Here is a 20,927-nt window from a genome sequence, read left to right on the forward strand (position 1 = left end):
TTGTTTTCCTGCAAAGCCGAGAGAAACCAAAGAAAGAAAGATTTAGAAGGATAGATTTTATACCTTTAAATGCTCTGTAGCTTCTCCTGCTCTTTGTTCTTGCGTGTAGCACATGATATGCTCTCCCTTTTTTTTCTCTGTTTCTCTTTTGCTTTTGTTCTCTTGCTTTGCTTCTCCTACTGTGCCCTTCTCTATTGTCTTTTTTTGTCGATTCCTCCCCCTGCTTTTGCAGTCAATCTCCCCTTTTATAGACAGGGTGACAGGAAGAGTGGGGTGAGAAAGTCGGTTGTTTTTCATCAACTCCCTTTTTCACGTTGGAGGAAATGGACAACTCCTCACATGTTCCAGCAACATGGTTCTTTAATTTTTCTGATTTAATTCATTTTTTATTTGTTTTAAAAAAAAAATGAATGGTGTAGTTTTTCTTGGTTAATCTTCACCGTGGATTTTAATTGCCAACATCATCTCCACTTTCCTTGAATAACTACAATCAAATCATTCATCATACAATAAAAACGAATCAGGCAATACACTAAAACAAGACATCATTTAGTAATACAGTCTAGTGGTGTTCCTCTTTACTTATAAGTGAGAGATCTCACATAAACCACCAATTTATTCCTTAATATATAATTCATCGAATCAGTTACACCCCTAATTTTAGGATCTCACATAAACAGATACAATAAGAACTTTACAACCAACGTTCCACATTCCTATTAAATATTCCTTTTCCGTAAGTAGAAACGGTAATTTTAACTAGGAGGGGGAATTGCATCCAAGCAAATAAAGTGACTGGAACACTTGAAAGAAGTATGGTCGGAATCACAATCCAGGACTCTCGACGAACTATAATTAGAAGGCCAGCAGAAAATGCAATCATCATGGTTGCGATAGCAAAAAAAAGAGTGGCAAGACCAATTATCATCGTTGTGGGCAAGGACTTCAGGAAATCATCTTCTGCGTAATGTGACGTGAGAATTCCGAGAAACGTCAACGTTGCAATCGTGGAAGAAAATAGTGATATAGCATCTGAAATCATAAATAACATTAACAATTTTTCATCGATGAATGTGTGGGAAAGCCAGTATCTCCATTTCCTCCAGGAATTGTGATTACTGCAGCAAACATAATGGTAATAATAAGAGCACCTACAACAGTGTAAGAAGTTGCAGTCTCTTTCATCCATTTTTCTCCTTCCTTTAGCAATTCACTGTGATTCTTTGTAAATAGTTCCCTTGGTGTCAAAAGTTTATCTTTGTTCCTATACTCACGACACTTAGGAGGTAAAATAGTCGCTACTTCCTGCATTGCATTGAACAAGTACTGAAATATGAGAGCATAATATATAATTTTCTATAATCTTTATTATATTAGGATTAACTACCTACATTTTACATTCCAAGATTTGTAACTTGTGTTGGGTTGTGTTAATTTAAACATTTGTACTGACATATGAGAGCACCTACAATTGGCCACGAATCACGTTGTTCAATTTTAACATTCTACGCATTAAGGCTTTAAGATTGTGTTAATTTTACAACTTGTGTTAGGTTGAACATCTGCTTACAATAAATCGAAAAAGCAAATAACTCTCTTTCAAAATGCAGCTAGCACCTTGAATGCAAGAAACTTTTCAGGAAAACAAACTAAGATTGACATCTGGTACGTGGACAAGGGGACTTATAGTTTAGTTGGTTAAGAGCATTTTCCCGAAGTGTCGAGTCCAATTCTTCCCTCCCTCCCCCAGTACCTAATAGTTGATGATGGATTTGGATGATTATTACAAAAAGGGAAAACAAATTCAGAACCTCCCAAACACTTAATTTGATTCTTTCAGTTTATATTTCATATAGGCAATGTAATCAAGAATTATGTCGAGTGAGAAATCCTAACCTTGTACCATTGTAGTTCACGCTGCATTTGCAATGCTGCACCTGGAATACGATTAAGTTGTGCTTGTGCAGATGGGGACAACAACCCAGCCATATGTAGCTTGTTATTAAAATCTCTATCGGCAAGATTTGTCACCCAGTCTTTCGCAGAGATCCCATATATAAGGTTATAAATCTTTTCTTGACGACATTCGATGGCAACGTGAAATATGCCCCTTACCTTCTCATTTGTTGCCCACAGAAGTTCAGGATTTGCTTTACACATATAAGTAACAAATTCCATGTTCCCCCTCCTAATAGCTAGGAAGATTGCTGAACGCACATAGGGAGAACTCATTTGTTGCATATCCCAATCTTTATTTATCTCTTCGCACATGAGCTTTAAAAATGCAAGTGAGTGGACATGGACAATCTTCATTTCATATATACGTTTGATTCCTGAGATGACATTTAAAACCCAAATGTTGAGGACATAAACTGTTTTGGATAATTGATTTGAATTCAAATCTACAACAAATAAAATTGTTACTAGCATACCAAGTATCTCAACGATTTTCGAAACAAGCCCTTCCTCTTGTTTTTTTGAATAAGAAACAAGCTGTTCCACTAAACCTCCCACTGCAATGGAAAAAATGTTGGTGAAACTTATGGAGCATGTTGTTAGATGTACGACCGACCTAACGGAACTTGTATAATGGAAATCCAATGTTTGTACTTTGTAGACCAAGAAGGGTTTCGTAACCCTAGAGGTGCCCCTTTGACCAATAGTTGACTTTTCAACCAACATGCCTCAAGTCCTATTCTAGGATCCCATTAATGGCTCGTTTATGTAACCGTAATCAAAATAAAAGGAATCAGATTGAGAAGAAACTGAATTGATGAGGAGTTGGAATGAGAAAAAGTCATAATCAGATTCCTGTTGAGGCTATTTACTTAAATTAGGTGGAATCAGACTAAAGTTGAAACTGAGTTCATATAAGTTGTTTACTAATTTAGCTCAATCGGAATAGAAATTAATATAATTACTAAAACGCCCATTTCCATAATAAATTATTTTATGGTCTATTTTTTTTCCATTATTTTATATACTAATTAAATTGTTCGCATATAATTAAACTTTAATTAGTTTTATTCATTTTTTCCTATGCATTTCAAATAAATTATTATTACTCTTTTTTTATTAGTAAATAAGTTATTTTATAGTCTAATTAATAGAAAACATTAATTAATTTCTTATTAAGAGAAAAATAAAAAACAAAAAAAAACTTGTCAAACTTATCTATTACCGTAGCACTCTCCATCTCTCTCTATTCCCCACCGCCACACTCTCTATTCTCCCACCGTAACACTCTATCTCCAATGCATCTCAGGCAACTCCTGATAAAGAACTGAGCCACCACCACACCATAACTCTTTCACTCACTTCCAGTGTTCTGATTACAAAATTCTCTAGAGACAAACAAAGAGAGATGGTTGCGAGTGGTTGCAGTGGGCATGAAATGTGGCCCTGGACGGGGGAGGGTGCGGTGGTGAAGGGATGAAAAATTTGCAGAGCTGAGCAATGTCTCTCTGGTAAGATGACGGGCCATGTTGGAATACTAAAAACCAACCGATGACACAATTGGTAAAACAAGTCCATTCCGATTACCCACTTCTTTCGAAATCCAAATCTGTTGATTTTCAAGGAATGAATTGTATCTCATTCATTCATCTGTTTTAGTTACAAGAACAACAAAACATATATAGAGGAACCTATAGAAAACTAAGAGGAAAGCTACGGAAACAATGGAGAGTTAAGACCCCTCCATGACACCTCCACCTAACTTAAACCACTAATTAATCCTTACAATGATGATGAGGTCTCCACTCTACCTAACTAAACATCATCAAGGCTTGCATTATGCCTAAAGTAGATATTAAACTAAGATGCACTAAAGCATCACTTAAGTTTTAGCCGAAAGTTTGAATCCATGCATTAGCTAGCTTTCCATTATTCTATTCTTCCATGATACTCCATGATGCTTCCAACTCTTAGGAACCCTACTTCCAACCCTACTTCAAATAAACAACCATCCAATACTCCCCCTCAAGCTGGATCCAGAAGGTTGATGGATCCAAGCTTGGAGATGAGTCTTTGAAACTGATGAGAGGCCAGAGGTTTGGTGAATATATCGGCCAGCTGATCGGAGCTTTTTACATAATGTGTCTGAATCACCTGCGACTGTACTTGTTCACGAATATAGTGACAGTCGACTTCAATGTGCTTCGTCCTCTCGTGAAAGACTGGATTTGATGCTATGTGCATAGCAGCCTGGTTGTCACAAAATAAGGTCATTGGTTGAGTCGTGAACACACCTAAGTCACATAGAAGTCCTTTTAGCCATATCAGCTCACATGCGGTTGAGGCCATTGCACGATATTCAGCTTCGGCACTTGATCTTGCGATGACAGTTTGTTTTTTGCTATTCCATGTGACCAAATTTCCACCGACAAAGGTACAGTAACCAGTGGTGGACTTGCGATCGATGGCATTTCCTGCCCAATCTGCATCGCAGTACCCCATGATTTGAGTGTTGTCATTCTTCGTCATGAGGATGCCACGACCAACGGACCCTTTTAAGTAACGTAAGATCCTTTTTACAAGGTTCAAATGCTCGATGGTGGGGGAATGCATGAATTGACTGGCTATACTCACTGAATATGAGATGTCAGGTCTGGTGATCGTTAGGTAAATCAGCTTACCGACAAGCCTCTGATAGGAGCTGATATCCGAGAGTGGTGTGCCTCCCAAGTCAAGTTTGAGCTTGCTATCGAGAGGAGTAAGTGCAGGCTTAGCATCGCTCATATTAGCATCCTTGAGTAGGTCCATGACGTATTTTCGTTGATTAAGAAATAGTCCCTTGTGAGAAGATGTCATTTCGATTCTAAGAAAATACTTCAGCACCCTAAGATCTTTAATCGCAAATCTTTGTTGAAGTGACTTTTTGAGTGTGGAGATCTCTGCAGCATTATCACCTATAATTATTATGTCATCCACGTATATCAACACAACTAATTTGCTCGCAGCTCCCGTGCGAACAAATAATGATGAATCTGCATTACTCCTTTTGAAACCAACACTATGAAGAACTGAACTTAGTTTTGCATACCAAGCACGAGGCGATTGCTTCAATCCATAAATCGACTTATGCAACTTACACACCAAATCAGGCTCCTGGCTTTGAGGGTGTCCTGGTGGCAATCTCATATAGACCTCTTCTTCAAGATCACCATGTAGAAAGGCGTTCTTTACGTCCATTTGGTACATGGACCAACCCTTATTGACAGTAACAGACAATAGGACCCTAACTGAGTTCATTTTTGCAACAGGAGCAAATGTTTCTTTGTAATCTACCTCAAATGTTTGAGTGAATCCTCGAGCCACCAGCCTGGCTTTATGTCTTTCAATTGAACCATCAGAATTAAACTTGATCTTATAGATCCATTTGCAGCCCACTGACCTTTTTCCTTTTGGAAGTTTGGTGATACTCCAGGTGTTATGTTGGTCCAGTGCTTTGAGTTCATCTCGCATTGCTTCTTTCCACACAACTTGGTTATTAGCCTCATGAAAGTTTTGAGGCTCACTGTGACTTGAAATGGTATTAAGAAAAGCAGCATGAGATGGAGTCACCTTTTGATACGACACGCAATTGGAGATTGGATACCTCGGTTTATATGTGACAAAATCTTGAAGTCTTGTGGGAGGTTGTCTATCACGCCGAGGGTTGCGTCGAGGTACTGGGAGAGTTGTCTCATCCTCGTTCAAATTATCAGCCACACTTTGAAGATTTTCTTGGTTGCCGCTGTTATCATCATCCACAGAACCATCAGGATGAGTGCCTTCATTGTTGACTTCAGTGAGTGGTGGTGTAGGAGATTCATCATTGTTGTCATGGTTAGAACCTCTTTCGTTTAAAACATCTGGAGTGCTGATTTCATCTGGAGTGCTGATTCTTGGTAGAGGAAGCAGATCAAAGATACACTCCCCCTGACCTGTGGCTTCAAGTGACTTGCTGAAAAAAGGGTTAGCTTCATGGAATCGAACATCTTTGGATACAATGATTTTTCTCAGTTGGGGATCATAGCACTTATATCCTTTTTGTGTTGATGAATAACCAAGAAAAATGCATTTGAGAGCTCTAGGGTCCAATTTATCTCGATGGTGTGACTGAACATGAACAAAACAGACACAACCAAAGGTTCTAAGATGTGAGAGGTCGATTTTTCTTCCTTTCATGACTTCAAAGGGAGATTTAAACCCCAAGACTCGGCTAGGAAGTCTATTGATGATGTACACAGCCGCCATGGCTCCTTGGGACCAAAATCTCTTTGGTACATTCATGTGTAACATTAATGCTCTTGTTTTTTCCAGTATGTCACGATTTTTCCTTTCGGCTACACCATTTTGTTGAGGTGTGCCAACACAGCTTGTTTGATGCATGATACCATGATTGCTCAAATATTGTGACATGAGATGGGACGTGTATTCGGTGCCATTGTCAGATCTTAAAGTTTGAATTTGAGAAGAAAAATGGTTTTTAACAAGGTTGTGAAAATCCTTAAATACTTCCATCACTTCACTCTTAGACTTTAAAAGGTACAACCAAGTGGCTCTAGAGAAATCATCAACAAAGATCACATAATACTTATAACCATCAAAAGATTCAAACGTTGGTCCCCATACATATGAGTGAACTAGTTCGAAAACTTTACTAGTCCTAGATAAGGATGGGTTAAAAGGCAATCTAGTGTCCTTAGACAAATGACAGGTTTCACACGAAATTAAATCATTCCCTAAATTTGGAAACAAAGATGACAAAACAGGTTGAGAATGATGAGCTAGACGTTGATGCCACAATTGACTATCTTGGGATGGATTGGACTTGGCTTGAAATCCCCTGGGACTGCTCTTTGATATGTAATAGAGACCATCTAGATAAAACCCTTCACCAATCGTCTTCTTGGTGAGACAATCCTGAAAAATGACATTGTGAGGAGAGAAGATGGCTAAACAATTCAAGGTATTGGTGATTTTTCCCACAGATAGAAGTTGAAATGGAAAAGAAGGAACATATAAGGCTACTGACTCAATTTTGTCCAACATTAAGTGGATATTTCCCTTGCCTAAAACCTTGGAACTCTCACCATTGGCAGTTGAGACTTGAGAAGGTTGCGAAAATTTTTCAAACTTTTGAAACTTAGAAACATGATTGGTCATATGATCTGTGGCACCCGAATCAACAATCCAAAAATCATGCATCATATTTACATTAAGAGCAGTTTTGAAAGCAGTCATGATACCTTGCATGTCATCTCGGGACATGTGTTGTGTGTCTGTCAGAAAACCAGCGAACTTGCCTAGCAAAGCTGTTGAGTTTCCATCTTCAAAAACGACCGTTTGATCACTCTTAACCTCTTCTTTCTTGCTTTGAAGATATGCTGCAAACTCATTTATGAGTGCAGCAGGATTTGCTGTGAAGCTCTTGAGTGCGTCAGACCCATGTGAGGTTGAGGTAGATGCATTGTTGGCTCTGTGTGGTGCACGGTTCAGTCTTTGTGAGCCCTTGTTATCTTTCATGAACTCTGGCTTTAATTCTAGATGTAAAATCCAGCATGTCTCCTTAACATGGCCAGTATAGTTGCAATGTTGGCACTTCGAGTGTGGATTCTTCACTTTGTATTTTCTTTCGTTGGTTAGGTAAGACCTTGCTTCAGTTACATTGGTCTTTGTGCCAATGTTCATGACTTTCCTTCGTACTTCTTCACGTTGGATTGTTGCACATACACTGGTGAAGGAAGGTAGTTCGGGGTTCATGAGTATGTGGCTTCGTAGGTCTTCGTATCCTGAATCGAGGCTTGACAAGAGTTGGAATATCTTGTCTTCTTCTGCCCTTTTCAGTAGCACGGACGCTTCAGTTGTATGAGGCCGATACATTTCCAACTCATTCCACATGCTCTTCATGCTGCCAAGAAGTTGAACAAATGGCTTTCCTTCTTGTTGCAGGTTGGAAATGTCCTTCTTTAGTTGAAACACACGTGCAGCATTGTTTTGACTGCCATACATCTCCTTGACTGTCTCCCATAGCTCGAATGATGATTCAGAATAACTGAATATTTCAGCTAGTTTACGCTCCATGGAATTTAGGAGCCATGACATAACTAGCTGATCCTTGCAAAGCCAGTTTTCATATGTTGGTGAGGAAGCATCAGGAACTTCGATGCTTCCATTTATGAACCCTAGCTTGGACCTTCCACCTAGAGCAAGGCTCACTGCTCTCGACCAAGGTAAGTAATTAAACTCATTTAACAAGACTGAGCTTAACCTTTGATTTGGATTGACATCCACCTCAGATATATTTCCGGAAGAAAGAACCGGTGAACTTTCAGCATCTGACCTAAAAGGATTGTCTTCAGCCATCTTGAGGATTGATCACGTTTGGATGAAGCAGAAGCAGGTTATTTTTCCTGCTCTGATACCATGTTGATTTTCAAGGAATGAATTGTATCTCATTCATTCATCTGTTTTAGTTACAAGAACAACAAAACATATATAGAGGAACCTATAGAAAACTAAGAGGAAAGCTACGGAAACAATGGAGAGTTAAGACCCCTCCATGACACCTCCACCTAACTTAAACCACTAATTAATCCTTACAATGATGATGAGGTCTCCACTCTACCTAACTAAACATCATCAAGGCTTGCATTATGCCTAAAGTAGATATTGAACTAAGATGCACTAAAGCATCACTTAAGTTTTAGCCGAAAGTTTGAATCCATGCATTAGCTAGCTTTCCATTATTCTATTCTTCCATGATACTCCATGATGCTTCCAACTCTTAGGAACCCTACTTCCAACCCTACTTCAAATAAACAACCATCCAATAAAATCCCTCCCTCATATAGGGAGTCCAAATCCTCCAAAAACAAGAATTGGATTCCAGAATTTAGATGGGATCCACATAAATTTTAATTCCTCCATGTTTGGTAAACAAAGATGTGTTTCGTAATTAGAAATTAATTTCGTATTTTATTTCTAATTATGGATACGTAAACATGTTATAAATATGAGAGTCGTTAGACCTCACACATTTAAGTCTACATTTCTTGATAGTACATTGTCTCGGCCACGGGAACCATGAGAACTGAGAAGTGAGACATGTATACTTTGGCTTGATTACTTTTTGACGGAACATGGCTTTTGTGCCTTTACAGAAGCTACCAAACATGGCCCTTGCGTTTAGTATATTTAAATATTATGTAAATTTTGTATAAAAATATCGTGCCTGTTGTGCAAAATAAAATTTTAAAAAATTATGGAAAAAAAGTTATTAATCCTCTCTCTCCTCTCTCCCCCTCGAAGAAATCCCTCCTGCATCCTAGCTCCCTCTTCTCTTTCATGCAACAACGCTGTCGTCCACCGGTCACCAATGATCGTCAAATTATACCTCCAGAATCCTTTTCCCGCCCTCTCTCTGTTATGAACTGAGGATTGTGATTATCTTAATCACAAATTAAGAGTCAAGTTAGTTGTAATTGAGGGTCTTACTTGTTATTAGGGAAATTAATTAGAAATGCCAGCTGGCAGTAGTCACACTTCATGTATAAGAGCACTTGCTCTTTGGCTTGTAAGGAGATCAGAATTTACAAACAGAAATACAAAACCAAAAAACAATTCAAGAGCTCTGCTCTCTCTCTCTCTCTTCCTTCCCTCTCGATCCCTCTCTATCCTCTGTGACTTGCAGGTTGATTAAGGGGTTAGAGATTTGGATCATATCACTTTCCAAACCCCAGGCTAGTTTCTACAAATTCGTAACCAAATTTCCTCAATTTCAGATCTAAGAAATGTAAGGATTTTGATCGGCTTTTGTTTGTTTTGTAGGTATGGGATAGGCGGGACGGCGAAGAACGCAGTTGGAGTGGCGTCGACGTGTGTGATGAGGCCGGAGCTGGCGGTGAAGTCGAGCCGGTGGTTATAGCGCGAGTTTTGTGTATTTTTGCATTTTCAATCTCGATTTTACACTGCTTCAATTTGAATTAGGATTTTTTGTTGCTGTTTTGTTATTTTAATCTGTCACTGGTTGTATAGATTGCAATACAACATCAATTGGATTGTTGAAGAGTCAAGTTTTCTTGGTGTAATTATTGTTCTACCTAGATGCTAAGAGTGTGAACATTGATTTGATGCTTGTGTGTGTGTGTGTGTGTGTACATACATACATATATATATATATATATATATATATATATATATATTTATATGCAGGTGGAGCGGAGGTGAAAGCAAACAAAGATGTTCCACAGAGACGTAAGTTGTTTATCTATTTTCAATATATTGTTCTTAGCTTATCACGTTTTCTTTCAAATATGTCCTGTAAAAGCTTTATTTTTCAATTCATAAAAAGTTGCGGGACTTAAAAGTTATAGGCAAGAAGGGAATGTGGTAAAGTGAGCTTCATTGCATGAAAAATTGGGGTCCAACGCCTGTGAGTAATGCATAGAGTTTTTTTTGGTAGTAATGCATTTTTTTTGTTTTGGCCCTTGAACATCACTGGAATATGTGGTAGTTGATATCATATCTCTTCGAAGGGATTTGGCCTTACTTTTGCTAAAGGTGTTGATATCATATCTTTTCAACTGTTTCTTAATTTAAGTTTTTATTTTTTCAATGGGTTAAACTCCGCCTCTGTAAGTTTATCTTACATTTGCCGGTCCCAAGCTCGGATAAAGGAGGAGGAAGAGGGCGTCAGGTAGTTAACAACCGGCACTCCTATCTTATGTCGAATCCTTGGGATGCGATCATACCAACTCACATGCATCGGATCTCATAAGAATTCCGAAATTAAGCGAGTCTAGACGAGAATAGTACTAGGATGATGACCTCCTGGGAAGTCATCGTGTTGCATAACGCCACAGCTGACCCCACCTAATATGAAAAGGTTTTGTTGTGTTGTTATTTTTTTAATGGGTTAAACAGCTAACGATGAGAATTGAATTTTTAAATAGAGTACTTATTTATAGGAAGCAGGGTCTTAGAGAAAATTGTAGTAAATTCAAATTCATTATTGTTATTTTCCTTTTTTCACAGGTTCCTGAAGCTTATTATCGGCCTCTCTTCTCAGGTATTGATATAACCTGGTAAAGTCGCAGGTGCGATCAATATTTTCGAAAGATGATTGTGGCATGGGGAATCCAAATCATGCAATCATCTTCTCTAGTCAGTAAGTGCTATAAAGTCAAAAAGGGTAATCATGATTGTATTTTATGCTATTCATTTTATGGGTCTATAAAAACATGTCAAACGCATTTTATACTCGTTTTGTATCCGTAAAATGAAAAATTATTTTGCAACATTACCAAACATGCACTTATCCTCCCACTAATCTCCACAAATGAAGAAAACTCTCCTAATAATCTCTCCAAATTTAGCAAGGTAGGGAGAGATTAGTCATAGTAATTAAGTATTGAACTTATCATCTATGTGAGTTATACTTGAGATCGTACCATTTATACAACGTTTTTAACTTGTTAATGATGGGAGATGAAGGGGATAGCAGACCTGAGCGAATTAAACTCCTTCCGTTATTAGCTTGGGGATTTTCTTCATTTTGAACAGTTACATAGATATGATTGATGCGAGGAGGAGGTTGTATGTATAGACCTATCAAGACAAGAAAATATGTCATATAAAAGTGAAAGAAAATAATTAATAGAAAGAGAAGAGAGTCTGTGGTACACTAACAGTTGTAAACCCATTGTTGCCAGAAACTGAGCTTCGCTCTGCTCGGGAATGAAGAAGCGTCCCTAGCTAAATATTCTAAAGGGGTCAATTGTAGGCTGTCCCGAGTAACGGCCAATTTTGGGCAACGATGAATTAAATCCCATGAGATATCTGTTGATTTTTAACGTTACAAATTTTCCAGAAATAATTAGTTTGCTATAGTAATTTGTAGCTATGGGAAAACAGAGTCAACTGTAGCTAGAATAAGCTATTTATTTTTCAAGTTGCGAATTGATAACCATTTCTTTTTTAGTTTTTGTAATCACGTTTTTAATTTGAAAACCAAAAACTTGTTTGATAACTACATTTAGTTTTCAAGTTTCAAAAAAAAAAAAATTGAAGGCAATTTTTTTTATAGTTTTCAAACTTTTAATTTCAGTTTTCATTTTTTTTTTTTTAGAAAATTGAAAGTAGTTTACCAAATAATTAAAATGATTATCAAACGAACCCTCAACAGCATGTTATTACTCATATTTAAAAACTTTTACCAAATTCTTTGGATGTAAAACAATTGGAGATTATTGTAGCGCTATGAGGTCCTTTGTCTGGCATTAAATCTTCAAGTGGAGTGACGGAGTAGAGATATCGAGCCATATGCCAATGCCCAAGCAAATAAGCTAACACAATTGGAAGTTCGTTGTTTGAATCGGGAATGCGGAGTAATTTTTCGTTCTTTGTTACCATGCATTGAGCCATTTCGGTAATCCCTTTAATTGCAGCAATAGCAAGAGCTGTCCGACCATCCTGTGTTGATTTTATTTCCAAGTCGCCCTCTTCCATCAACGACACCAATTCTTTCACAATATCCACATGCCCAGCTTCAACTGCAATGTGAAGAGCTGTCTTCCCAGAAGATGTATGTCTTACTCTTACTGCCTCCGGATGTTGGATGTAAAAGTCCTTTGCAGTTTCCCAACGGCCAGCTTGCACAGCCTCAAAGAAAGGCTTACACTGACGTTCAAATCCTGTCAAATTTATCGTGTTTGTTATTGTTAATTTCCCCATACTTCTTTACTTTGATGCATGAACTATTCTGTAGTTAAACTTCAGTCATAGAAACGATGGAAGATAATAATGTTAAGGGTTCCTTGTTATTTAACTTTTTAATGAAGTTATATGGAATTATGACAACTAGAAAAATTATATGGGATCATTGTGATTAACACTCCAAAGTGTTAGGAAAATAGAGCACTGAAATTTAATCACAAAGAAAACCAAGAAATCATTCATGCCATTAATTAAATACACAGTTTAAATATGTTCAAACAAGGCTTTTTAGCCAAAATAGTTATTGAGATTTGCAAACTTTGGTCCTTGAGATTTAAAATCAATGAAAGTGGGTCCCTGAGATTGTCCATCATTAATCATTTTGGTTATTCGGTGAAAAATCATGTTAAATAAGGATCAAAATGATAAAAAAAAAATACCCTCAATTTAATAAATAATAGGCCAAAATGATTTGACAAATTTTGAGGATATTTTTATCATTTTATCCTTATTTTATGGAGATTTTTCAAGGAATGATCAAAATAATTATTTGTAGATAAATTCAGGGACCAATTCTATCGATTTCAAATCTTAGGGATCAAAGTGATGAGTCATTCAAATCTCCGAGATCATTTTGGCTAAAAAGCCTTCAAACAATAAAAAATAATGCTAAATGCACATGAATATGAATATGAATATGGTTATAATATTTATGGTAAAATTAGATATTATATGTCCTTGAGATCATTTACATTTTACTACAATGCTCAAGATTGATTAAGTGTGTGTGATTGTGCAAGGGAAAAGTGATCCCAATATGATTGCAGGAGACTCATTTACAGTAAAATCTTTGTATAGTAATAACTAGAAAGTGCTACCCGCGCGATGCTGCGGGATTATGATATGTTATAGTAAAAACATATGAAAGATCATGTATCTAATGGTCGTGGAGCTAATAATCATGCACTTAACACTGAACACCTAAATGTCATCAAACCAATGTAAACTTTTATTTAACTAAGTTCTTAGCACTTCAGTTCAATCTTAAGTTAAAAAGAGTAATTCAATTGACTAAAATTACACAAAGGAAGGGAGAAAGACAGAACAAACAGTTGCAGAAAAGTGTATAGTGACATTGATCCTGCAAGTTAAATATGAAAAATGTTCAAAAGAATGTAAAAGCTCAAATTATCCCTAGCATGAGTAGATTAACGATGAAAAAACCAAATTTGTATTAGTTTATATTGCTTAACACTTCAGCAAGAAAAAATGGAAAGAAAAAAATATTTTTAAATATCTAGTGATTAAGTGAATGACAGTGAACATTATACTTAGTATAACATGAATATGCATGTGCATAGTAAATACTAAGCAAGAATATGCATAGGTAAGTAATACCCATCAATTAACCATTTTAATTAACACTTCAAAAAAATTGTTTACGTATAAAAAATCTAAATCCCTTGTAATAACAAATTATTGGTCAAAATACTACACTTTGAAAATATATAATAAAAGAAAAATAGGAAAACGATGCTTACCAATATGGACATATGGATTGCTTCTGAAAGGATGTTATATGCAAGGCTATTATCCGAATGACTTTGTCTGTAATAAGAAGAGTAACTGACTTAAAAAGCATCATCATTGCTACTTGCTACTCTTCCTACATAATCTAAGAATATAATTAATCAAATAGATACGGAATCACATTGACCATAAACTATTACATGTAATTAAAAAAAATAAAGAGGAGAGAGAGAATCGTGAAATAACTCAAAAACTCTAGCCCAAAAAACTAATTGTTACGCAATTAGATATTTTTTAATAATTGCACATGTAAAGTTTTTTCTTAATAAGTAAGATGTCATAAACATGATATTCCACACTTATTAATTTGATTGTCTCATTTTGAAAGGAGGAAAATAAAAGTAGATGTCTTACTTTTCTCAACAGCAAATCTATTGTTTTTGAGAATCTCTGCAATTGTGGCAATTGTGACAATTGTGGTAATAGCTGCAGTGGTACAATGAGATATTAATCCTTGCATCAGCTTTATACTAAACGAATCAAATCTAGAATGAAGAACGGTAATATGCATGATAAAAAAATTATTCTAAATGTTGGGAAAAGGGAATGAGAAGGTTACATTTGACTGGATTCATAATGCCCTAGTAAGGGGAGTTGGTATCATGAGACATCATTTGATAATTTAATTTTTTTCAAGAAATGGACAGATGTAATCATCAACTTACACTTTTAAAATGTAATAGTTTATAAAATTCAAGGCTTGAAAATAAAAAGGAATTACTCTGTTGAATAGAGAGGAATCAACATTTAGAGATAGGAAAAGGTTGATCTTTTGACCTGCTAGTCTAGTAATATCAAGCAAGACAACGTCTTCTATTCAAAGGTCAATTATTTTTCTAATAGAAAACTGTATGTTACATAAATTTATTGAATTAGAATCAAACTAATGAGATTAAAGTGAAAATTTAAAACTAATGCACAAAATGGATTTGAGAGGCTAAATTTTTTTAAAAGTAAATAGGAAAAAATAAGGTAAAATTGTCGAGACAATTTATTATACTAAAGCCCTTGGATAGTTTGAAAATCTTACCCTTATTCATTCTTCACTCTCACTCTATTTTGCTATACATTAACACAATAAAATATAATCAGATGGATAATTATTAATCTACAAAACAATAAGAAATTAATATAAATAAAAAATGACAAACCTATTACTTTGCATTCTCATTATTGCAGATACCCAATAATTCCTATCACCAGAAACTCTTACTTCATAAGAGCCATATGTAACGTGCAAGAAAGTAATAAGAAATTAACTAAACTATCACTCAAGAAGAAGTTAGACAGAAGTGTGGAGAATACAAAACAGATATCTACTTCTAGTCTATCAATATGTTAAGATTGTACCAGGTTCAATGCCTAAATGAAGAGTAGAAATAAATTCATCCACGAAATAAGGTGTTATTTTTAAGTATTGTAACACAAACGTAACATGTGTACAACCATCAACCCACACCCAAGGTAAACTACACATACTCGCATAACTCTTACACCCTAAGAAACATGTTATTAAAATATTAGTATCAATACATCATATTTGCTACTATCATTTTCAGGAGTCATGTGGTTTTCCATGAATTGTGAAGCATTTATATACAAAGTGAGATTTGCCAATACCTCCAGATATTTCCAAGTGTGCGCTAGTGTATTTTTTCCTTTGAAACATGCAGTTTTTTTTTACCCGTATTATTCCCACCATTAACCAAAAAGGAAGGAAAATTTGACAAAAGAAGCTATCTTAATACCTTTCAGAAAAATTATCAACCACAAAATAAGCACTGCATTTTGAGCCTATGAAAAGAAGAATAACCCAAAATACATTCACAATTATTACTTGACACTTTCTAACTTTCTCTAAAACTTTCTGCTTTGTCAATCCCTTTTCTCTTGCCTGCCTAAATATAAAAATAAATAGATCAATTTCTTGTGAAAATTCAATAATTATGTAAAAGAGCATCTGATTATTTTGAAAGCAGTTGAGGTGGGTTCTATAGCAAGGAATAATTTGAAGCATATCAAAGTTAATAAGTTCTAAGAGGGGTGAAAAAAAACTTAGCAAAGAAAAAAGGTATTGAATGACCAATAATAAGAATTTGGTCACCTTATTTGATCAATGCCAATGATCCTGAAGTGAGTGTCAAGTACATTTAAATTTGCATAGAACAAAGCTTGAGAAACACACATCTGTGAATGATAAGAATAATTAATGTTGGACATTTTTTTTCTGCTAAATGGAATGGTGATCATTTGATTCAGTAATTACAAATATCAAGACAATTGTAAGTAAAAACTTTAAAGAGTGTAGACAAAGCGTTTAAAATTTATTGAAATACAATGTGAATTCAGTGTACTTATAAAGAATGTAATGACTGACAGAACTATAAACATAATCAGAATTTTGGAAAGGAAATTATCAAATAGCCAAAATTAAGTCCACAAATGGTGTACTACGCAAAAGATGAAAGCTTTACCAAATACCCAAAAGTTAAAAAACAAACACACAGGGAAAAAAAAATACAATTTAATCAAATCATAAACGAAATCAAACGAAAAAACGAAATCAAACGAATGTTTCCTGCAACCAAAAAACGAAATCAAACGAAAGAACCAGATGTAAAACACGAAGAAATAGAAACAAACGCTGAGCAAAATAGGTGAAGAGCCGAACTTTAGAACAATCAATTAAAAAAATTTCTTCCTAACCAAACAGAAAATAAAGCAACGCATGAACAAACACACCTGAAACAGAGCGATTCGTTCGTGGAAAACAGCGAGAAAAACATGCCAAACACCCTTCCACACGATCCGATTGGAATCAAAACCGAAAGACAAACGGAGAAATAGAGAGAAACGGAAAGACAGAGAGAAGAAAAGAAAGAGGAAAGTGAAAAATGAAAGATGCTGGAAGCATCTTCCCACACAAAACGCACGCACGGGAACAAAAATGAGAGAGGGGCAAAGTGGCCAATTCATCATACAAACCCACTAAAGCCTAAAACACATGTAGAGAATAAGGGGTAAAACCGGATGGGCACTGTTAATGAACAGTACCCATCCGCTGAGTTTTAGTAGATATAAATAAATGTTATGACAAAACCAATTTTATAAGTATAGGAAGATTATTACTTAATAAAGGTGTATTTAAAAAAAAAGGTTAATATCAGTTTACTATCTTGGAGTTTTTTTTGTTTTCAATATTTAATACATGAAGTTTTTGTTATCCCAAAGTGGTATATAAAGTCATAATTTTGGACACTTTCATACATCCGTTAAGTTTGTTGTTAAATCAAACATTAACTGGTGACTTGGCGCTCACATGGACAGTGACTAGGTGCCACGTGTCATAGGGGCCCACATAAATATTAAAAAATTAAAAAAAAAAGTTTTTAGGCCCTACCTCAACCCCTGACCCCCTCCCTCCCTCCCTTCTTTCATCGCTCAGCTCCAAGGACCTCTCCCCCCACACCTTGATCAACACCACTGTCGCCCCTTGCTCCAGTAATCTTCCCTTCCTCCATCGCTGCTTCGCCCTTGCTGCTTACCTGATGACAGGAAAGCTAGGGTTAGGGTTTTGTTCTGAGTCGGCGACACCACCACTGTCACTGTAATCCGACCGTTCTGCCTTTGTGATGCCAGTGACAAGATCTCGTCGTCCTTTTCCATCGATGCAACTGTTATCCCACGCCGATCTGGATCAGTCCAATCTAGATCCAAGACTCGATGGCAAACTGCGCGTAGGTGTGTTGAATATCACTGATCTAAGAGCTGGGATTGGTTTAGAGGGATTGAGAGTAAGGATATGGTAGGTGCTACCATTCGCTAGAGGTCGTATGATATGAGATATCGGCGATGTGAATTTTAGGTTTTTGGGGAAGGAGAAAAGGGTTGGTGGTAAGGGTGGGTATTAGGGAATGGGAAGGGTGTCAGTGGGTGAGGGGTGGATGGGATGGAGGGGTGGAGCCGTGGACAGGGTGGAGGGGATGGACGGGGTGGGGAAGACGAAAGGGGTTCTGGGTTTCTTCTTCTTCTTCTTCTTCTTCTTTTTTTTTTTTTTTTTTTTTTTTTTTTTTTTTTTTTTTAAGACTTTTATTTAATTAATTATTTTAATATTTTAAATTTGGGTGAGAATTTTTTTTTTTGAAATTTTAATTTCCACGTGGACCCCTTAATGACACGTGACGGTCAGTCATTGTCCACATGGGCGCCACATCATCAGTTAACAGGAGACTTAACAACCAGACTAACGGATGTACGAGATTGTCCTAAAATTAACACTTTAGGTATGACTCTGGGACGAAAAAAACTTCATGTACTAAATATTGAAAACCACAAAACTTGAGGGTAGTAAACTGAGATTTACCCTTAATAAAATGACTTAGATATCCTTAATGAAAGTTATATGGATACAAAAAACGACATTAGCATTGGAGCATACCAATTTTGAAGATGTAACGTTGGAAAAAGAGTCACGTAATCCCTAAAAGCTAGCCCATATATGTAACAATAAATTATTGGCTTATTAATTGATTCCCCCCCCCCTTTGAAACTACCATTTAGTCTTACTTTACTCTTTGAAACTGGTTTTGTCTCGCTTTGCCCCTCAAACTACAATTTTTTGTCTCATTTAGTCTCAGGTCACCGAAATCAATGGGAGTGAACTGAGACTAAATGAGACAAAATCAGAACCAAAATCGCCAAATTAATTCAAGGAGTTAGATTTGTACATTGTATCAAATTAATTCAAGGATTTATATTTCTACATGGAACTAAAATCGCGCACATCTGCGGACGGAGGTGGAGATGAGTGTTGCCCTTGCACTACGGCGTAAGTTCGAACCTCATCGACTCCATAATCTAACATCTAATCTAACAAATCTATTGTTTGACAAAAAAAGATTAAATGTGTTGGAATGAATTTTTCTATTGATATTGTTTTCATTTGAATGAAGTTATATATTATGTTTGAATTGTACATCAGTGGGATAAGATTCGGTAAGAAAAAAGATTTGTGGGATAAGGACTCCTTGAATCTCTTATCAGCGCAAAAGATGGACATGTTATGTAATCATTAATTTTTTTTATTAATACATGTATTGTGATTTGATATGACATTCCTTAAAGTATTATTTTAAATTCTTACGTTTTTTAACAAATTTTCGACATTTTCTTTAAAGGCAACCAATATTAATATTTTTATAAATTTGTATTTAATATTTCCACCTATATCCATATTTTAAATACTAGATGACACACAAATGTGGCATGAAAACATAGTATCTTAGCATTTTCTTAAGAAAAAAGTATAGATGATTATTTAATTAGATAATGAAATAGGAAAGGATTTTCATTTTTTCCCTGTTCTTTTGGCAAGGAGGGACAGACGCACCTGTGCTTGTATTGGGCACTAATGAATGAAACACGCGTGACATGGCCGCCGAAACACCTTGTGCCATGGTCTCCCAAAGACCTTGTGCCATGTTCCACCTGTGATTCGGTGGAGCATATCATATGTAGTATCTAAACAAACAAAAACTTAGCAATGAAATTAATGTAGTCTAATTACTACTTACGGATTGGAAGGAATGGAAGCCAACAAACTGCAGGTAGCTAGTTATTAAACTCTATTAAGTATGCAAATAAAACAAAGGATTGCATTGGCAAACTAATAAGAAGAAAATGGGGGAAAGTGGGAAGCTACTTAGAAATGAAGAGGTGCATGGACTGCTTTTCCTGGAATAATATTACGGATCAGCTGGACACGCAACCTCTGCTGGAATATTGGTATCATATTCCCAACATAAATGCAAAGTTTGGTTTATGTGTTTGGAAGGAGGCAAATCCATTTTTTTAGTTTGAACTTGTGAAGCTCTGAGAACATCTAAAGTGGAGTGCTTAAATAGGAACAATCACCATATAAAATGAGTATAAAATAAATATAGAGACAAAATAAATCTCTGATAGATCAGAGAATGAACCCCAAAAATATAATGACTCACCGAATATTTGATGTATGTACCCACATATACTAACTGTATAGCAACTGAAATAGTAGACCCATTTTTGCAATTTGAGTGGAAAAGTTGGTAATGAAAGAGCATCTACGTTTAGATGTCGGTAAAATGGCTAGGAAGTAAATATGTCCACTGCAAAGCAACAACTTGCACTTTGTAAAACTATTTATATATTACTCAAGTCTATACAAATTGTGGTTGTCATAACAATTTGGAATTTAGCCAATGGTAGTATGTCATTTTATTCCCCCAACCAGTCAATCCCCAGTCACCCTCCCTGGCCATCGAATAGATCCGCCCCTTTCCCTACTCATTGGTTTGGTGATAGAATATTCTCCACATATTTCTATTCCTTTGTTATCTATATGCCAAAATGGATATTTGTAAACATATAGTAATAATGAATTTCTCTCACTGTCAGGGTTAAAGGACGAAGTCAAGAGATTTGTATGAATAAAGTATCATTAAACAATAAAGTTACACTTCAAAAACTTAAGAATTTATTGAACACTTATATATTAATTTATACAATTTTTTATACAATATATTGCAATATCTTAACGCATTTTCAAGTTTTAAAAACGTTGCATAATAATATTATTACCAATACCATCAAATATC

The 20,927-nt window shown here is 35.8% G+C and overlaps 2 protein-coding genes, 1 long non-coding RNA gene and 1 pseudogene across 8 annotated transcripts; all 4 read right to left on the reverse strand.

The window, feature by feature from the left end:
- Window positions 1-670: 670 nt before the first annotated feature.
- Window positions 671-2,510, reverse strand: LOC148689382 (uncharacterized; annotated as a pseudogene). Its single transcript, XR_015958460.1, has 3 exons — window positions 2,433-2,510; window positions 1,897-2,333; window positions 671-1,305 (listed from the first exon to the last, which is right to left on the reverse strand). The product of XR_015958460.1 is annotated as an uncharacterized LOC148689382 (transcript).
- An 800-nt stretch (window positions 2,511-3,310) lies between these two features.
- LOC148689383 (uncharacterized) lies at window positions 3,311-8,070 on the reverse strand. Its single transcript, XM_088688458.1, has 5 exons — window positions 7,236-8,070; window positions 5,396-6,029; window positions 4,290-5,239; window positions 4,111-4,190; window positions 3,311-3,493 (listed from the first exon to the last, which is right to left on the reverse strand). The coding sequence occupies exons 1-5, from the start codon at window positions 8,068-8,070 to the stop codon at window positions 3,311-3,313; spliced, it is 2,682 nt and encodes an 893-aa protein (XP_088544584.1).
- Window positions 8,071-11,263: 3,193 nt separating this feature from the next.
- LOC137707798 (uncharacterized) lies at window positions 11,264-19,790 on the reverse strand. The gene is made up of 4 exons (XM_088689165.1): window positions 19,682-19,790; window positions 12,204-12,680; window positions 11,677-11,826; window positions 11,264-11,595 (listed from the first exon to the last, which is right to left on the reverse strand). Exons 1-4 carry the CDS (start codon window positions 19,770-19,772, stop codon window positions 11,408-11,410), a joined length of 906 nt encoding a protein of 301 aa, XP_088545291.1. The 5' UTR covers window positions 19,773-19,790; the 3' UTR covers window positions 11,264-11,407.
- LOC148689384 (uncharacterized) lies at window positions 13,689-17,289 on the reverse strand. 5 transcript variants are annotated; one of them, XR_015958466.1, is made up of 7 exons: window positions 17,035-17,289; window positions 16,397-16,479; window positions 16,130-16,190; window positions 15,323-15,354; window positions 14,647-14,718; window positions 14,244-14,310; window positions 13,689-13,843 (listed from the first exon to the last, which is right to left on the reverse strand). It is a non-coding gene; the product is annotated as an uncharacterized LOC148689384 (long non-coding RNA). The 5 variants fall into 5 exon arrangements; XR_015958465.1 differs by having other exon boundaries at window positions 15,913-16,190; XR_015958468.1 differs by lacking the exon at window positions 16,397-16,479.
- Window positions 19,791-20,927: the final 1,137 nt, after the last annotated feature.

This window comes from Pyrus communis, chromosome 17, assembly GCF_041283825.1.
Source record: "Pyrus communis isolate YQ-2024b chromosome 17, ASM4128382v1, whole genome shotgun sequence".
NCBI classification, from domain to species: domain Eukaryota; kingdom Viridiplantae; phylum Streptophyta; class Magnoliopsida; order Rosales; family Rosaceae; genus Pyrus; species Pyrus communis.

What these genes read in the sequence shown, in the direction of transcription:
- LOC148689383 (XM_088688458.1), bottom strand. Translation starts at nt 8,070, where the DNA reads ATGGAGCGTAAACTAGCTGAAATATTCAGTTATTCTGAATCATCATTC. An exon ending in GTCCCGAGATGACATGCAAG is followed by an intron (nt 6,030 to 7,235) that starts GTATCATGACTG and finishes CAACACAAAAAG; the next exon opens with GATATAAGTGCTATGATCCC. An exon ending in AAACTTCCAAAAGGAAAAAG is followed by an intron (nt 5,240 to 5,395) that starts GTCAGTGGGCTG and finishes GAACTCAGTTAG; the next exon opens with GGTCCTATTGTCTGTTACTG.
- LOC137707798 (XM_088689165.1), bottom strand. Translation starts at nt 19,772, where the DNA reads ATGGCACAAGGTCTTTGGGAGACCATGGCACAAGGTGTTTCGGCGGCC. An exon ending in AGTGCCCAATACAAGCACAG is followed by an intron (nt 12,681 to 19,681) that starts GTGCGTCTGTCC and finishes TAAATTTGACAG; the next exon opens with GATTTGAACGTCAGTGTAAG. An exon ending in GCAACAATGGGTTTACAACT is followed by an intron (nt 11,596 to 11,676) that starts GTTAGTGTACCA and finishes TTGTCTTGATAG; the next exon opens with GTCTATACATACAACCTCCT.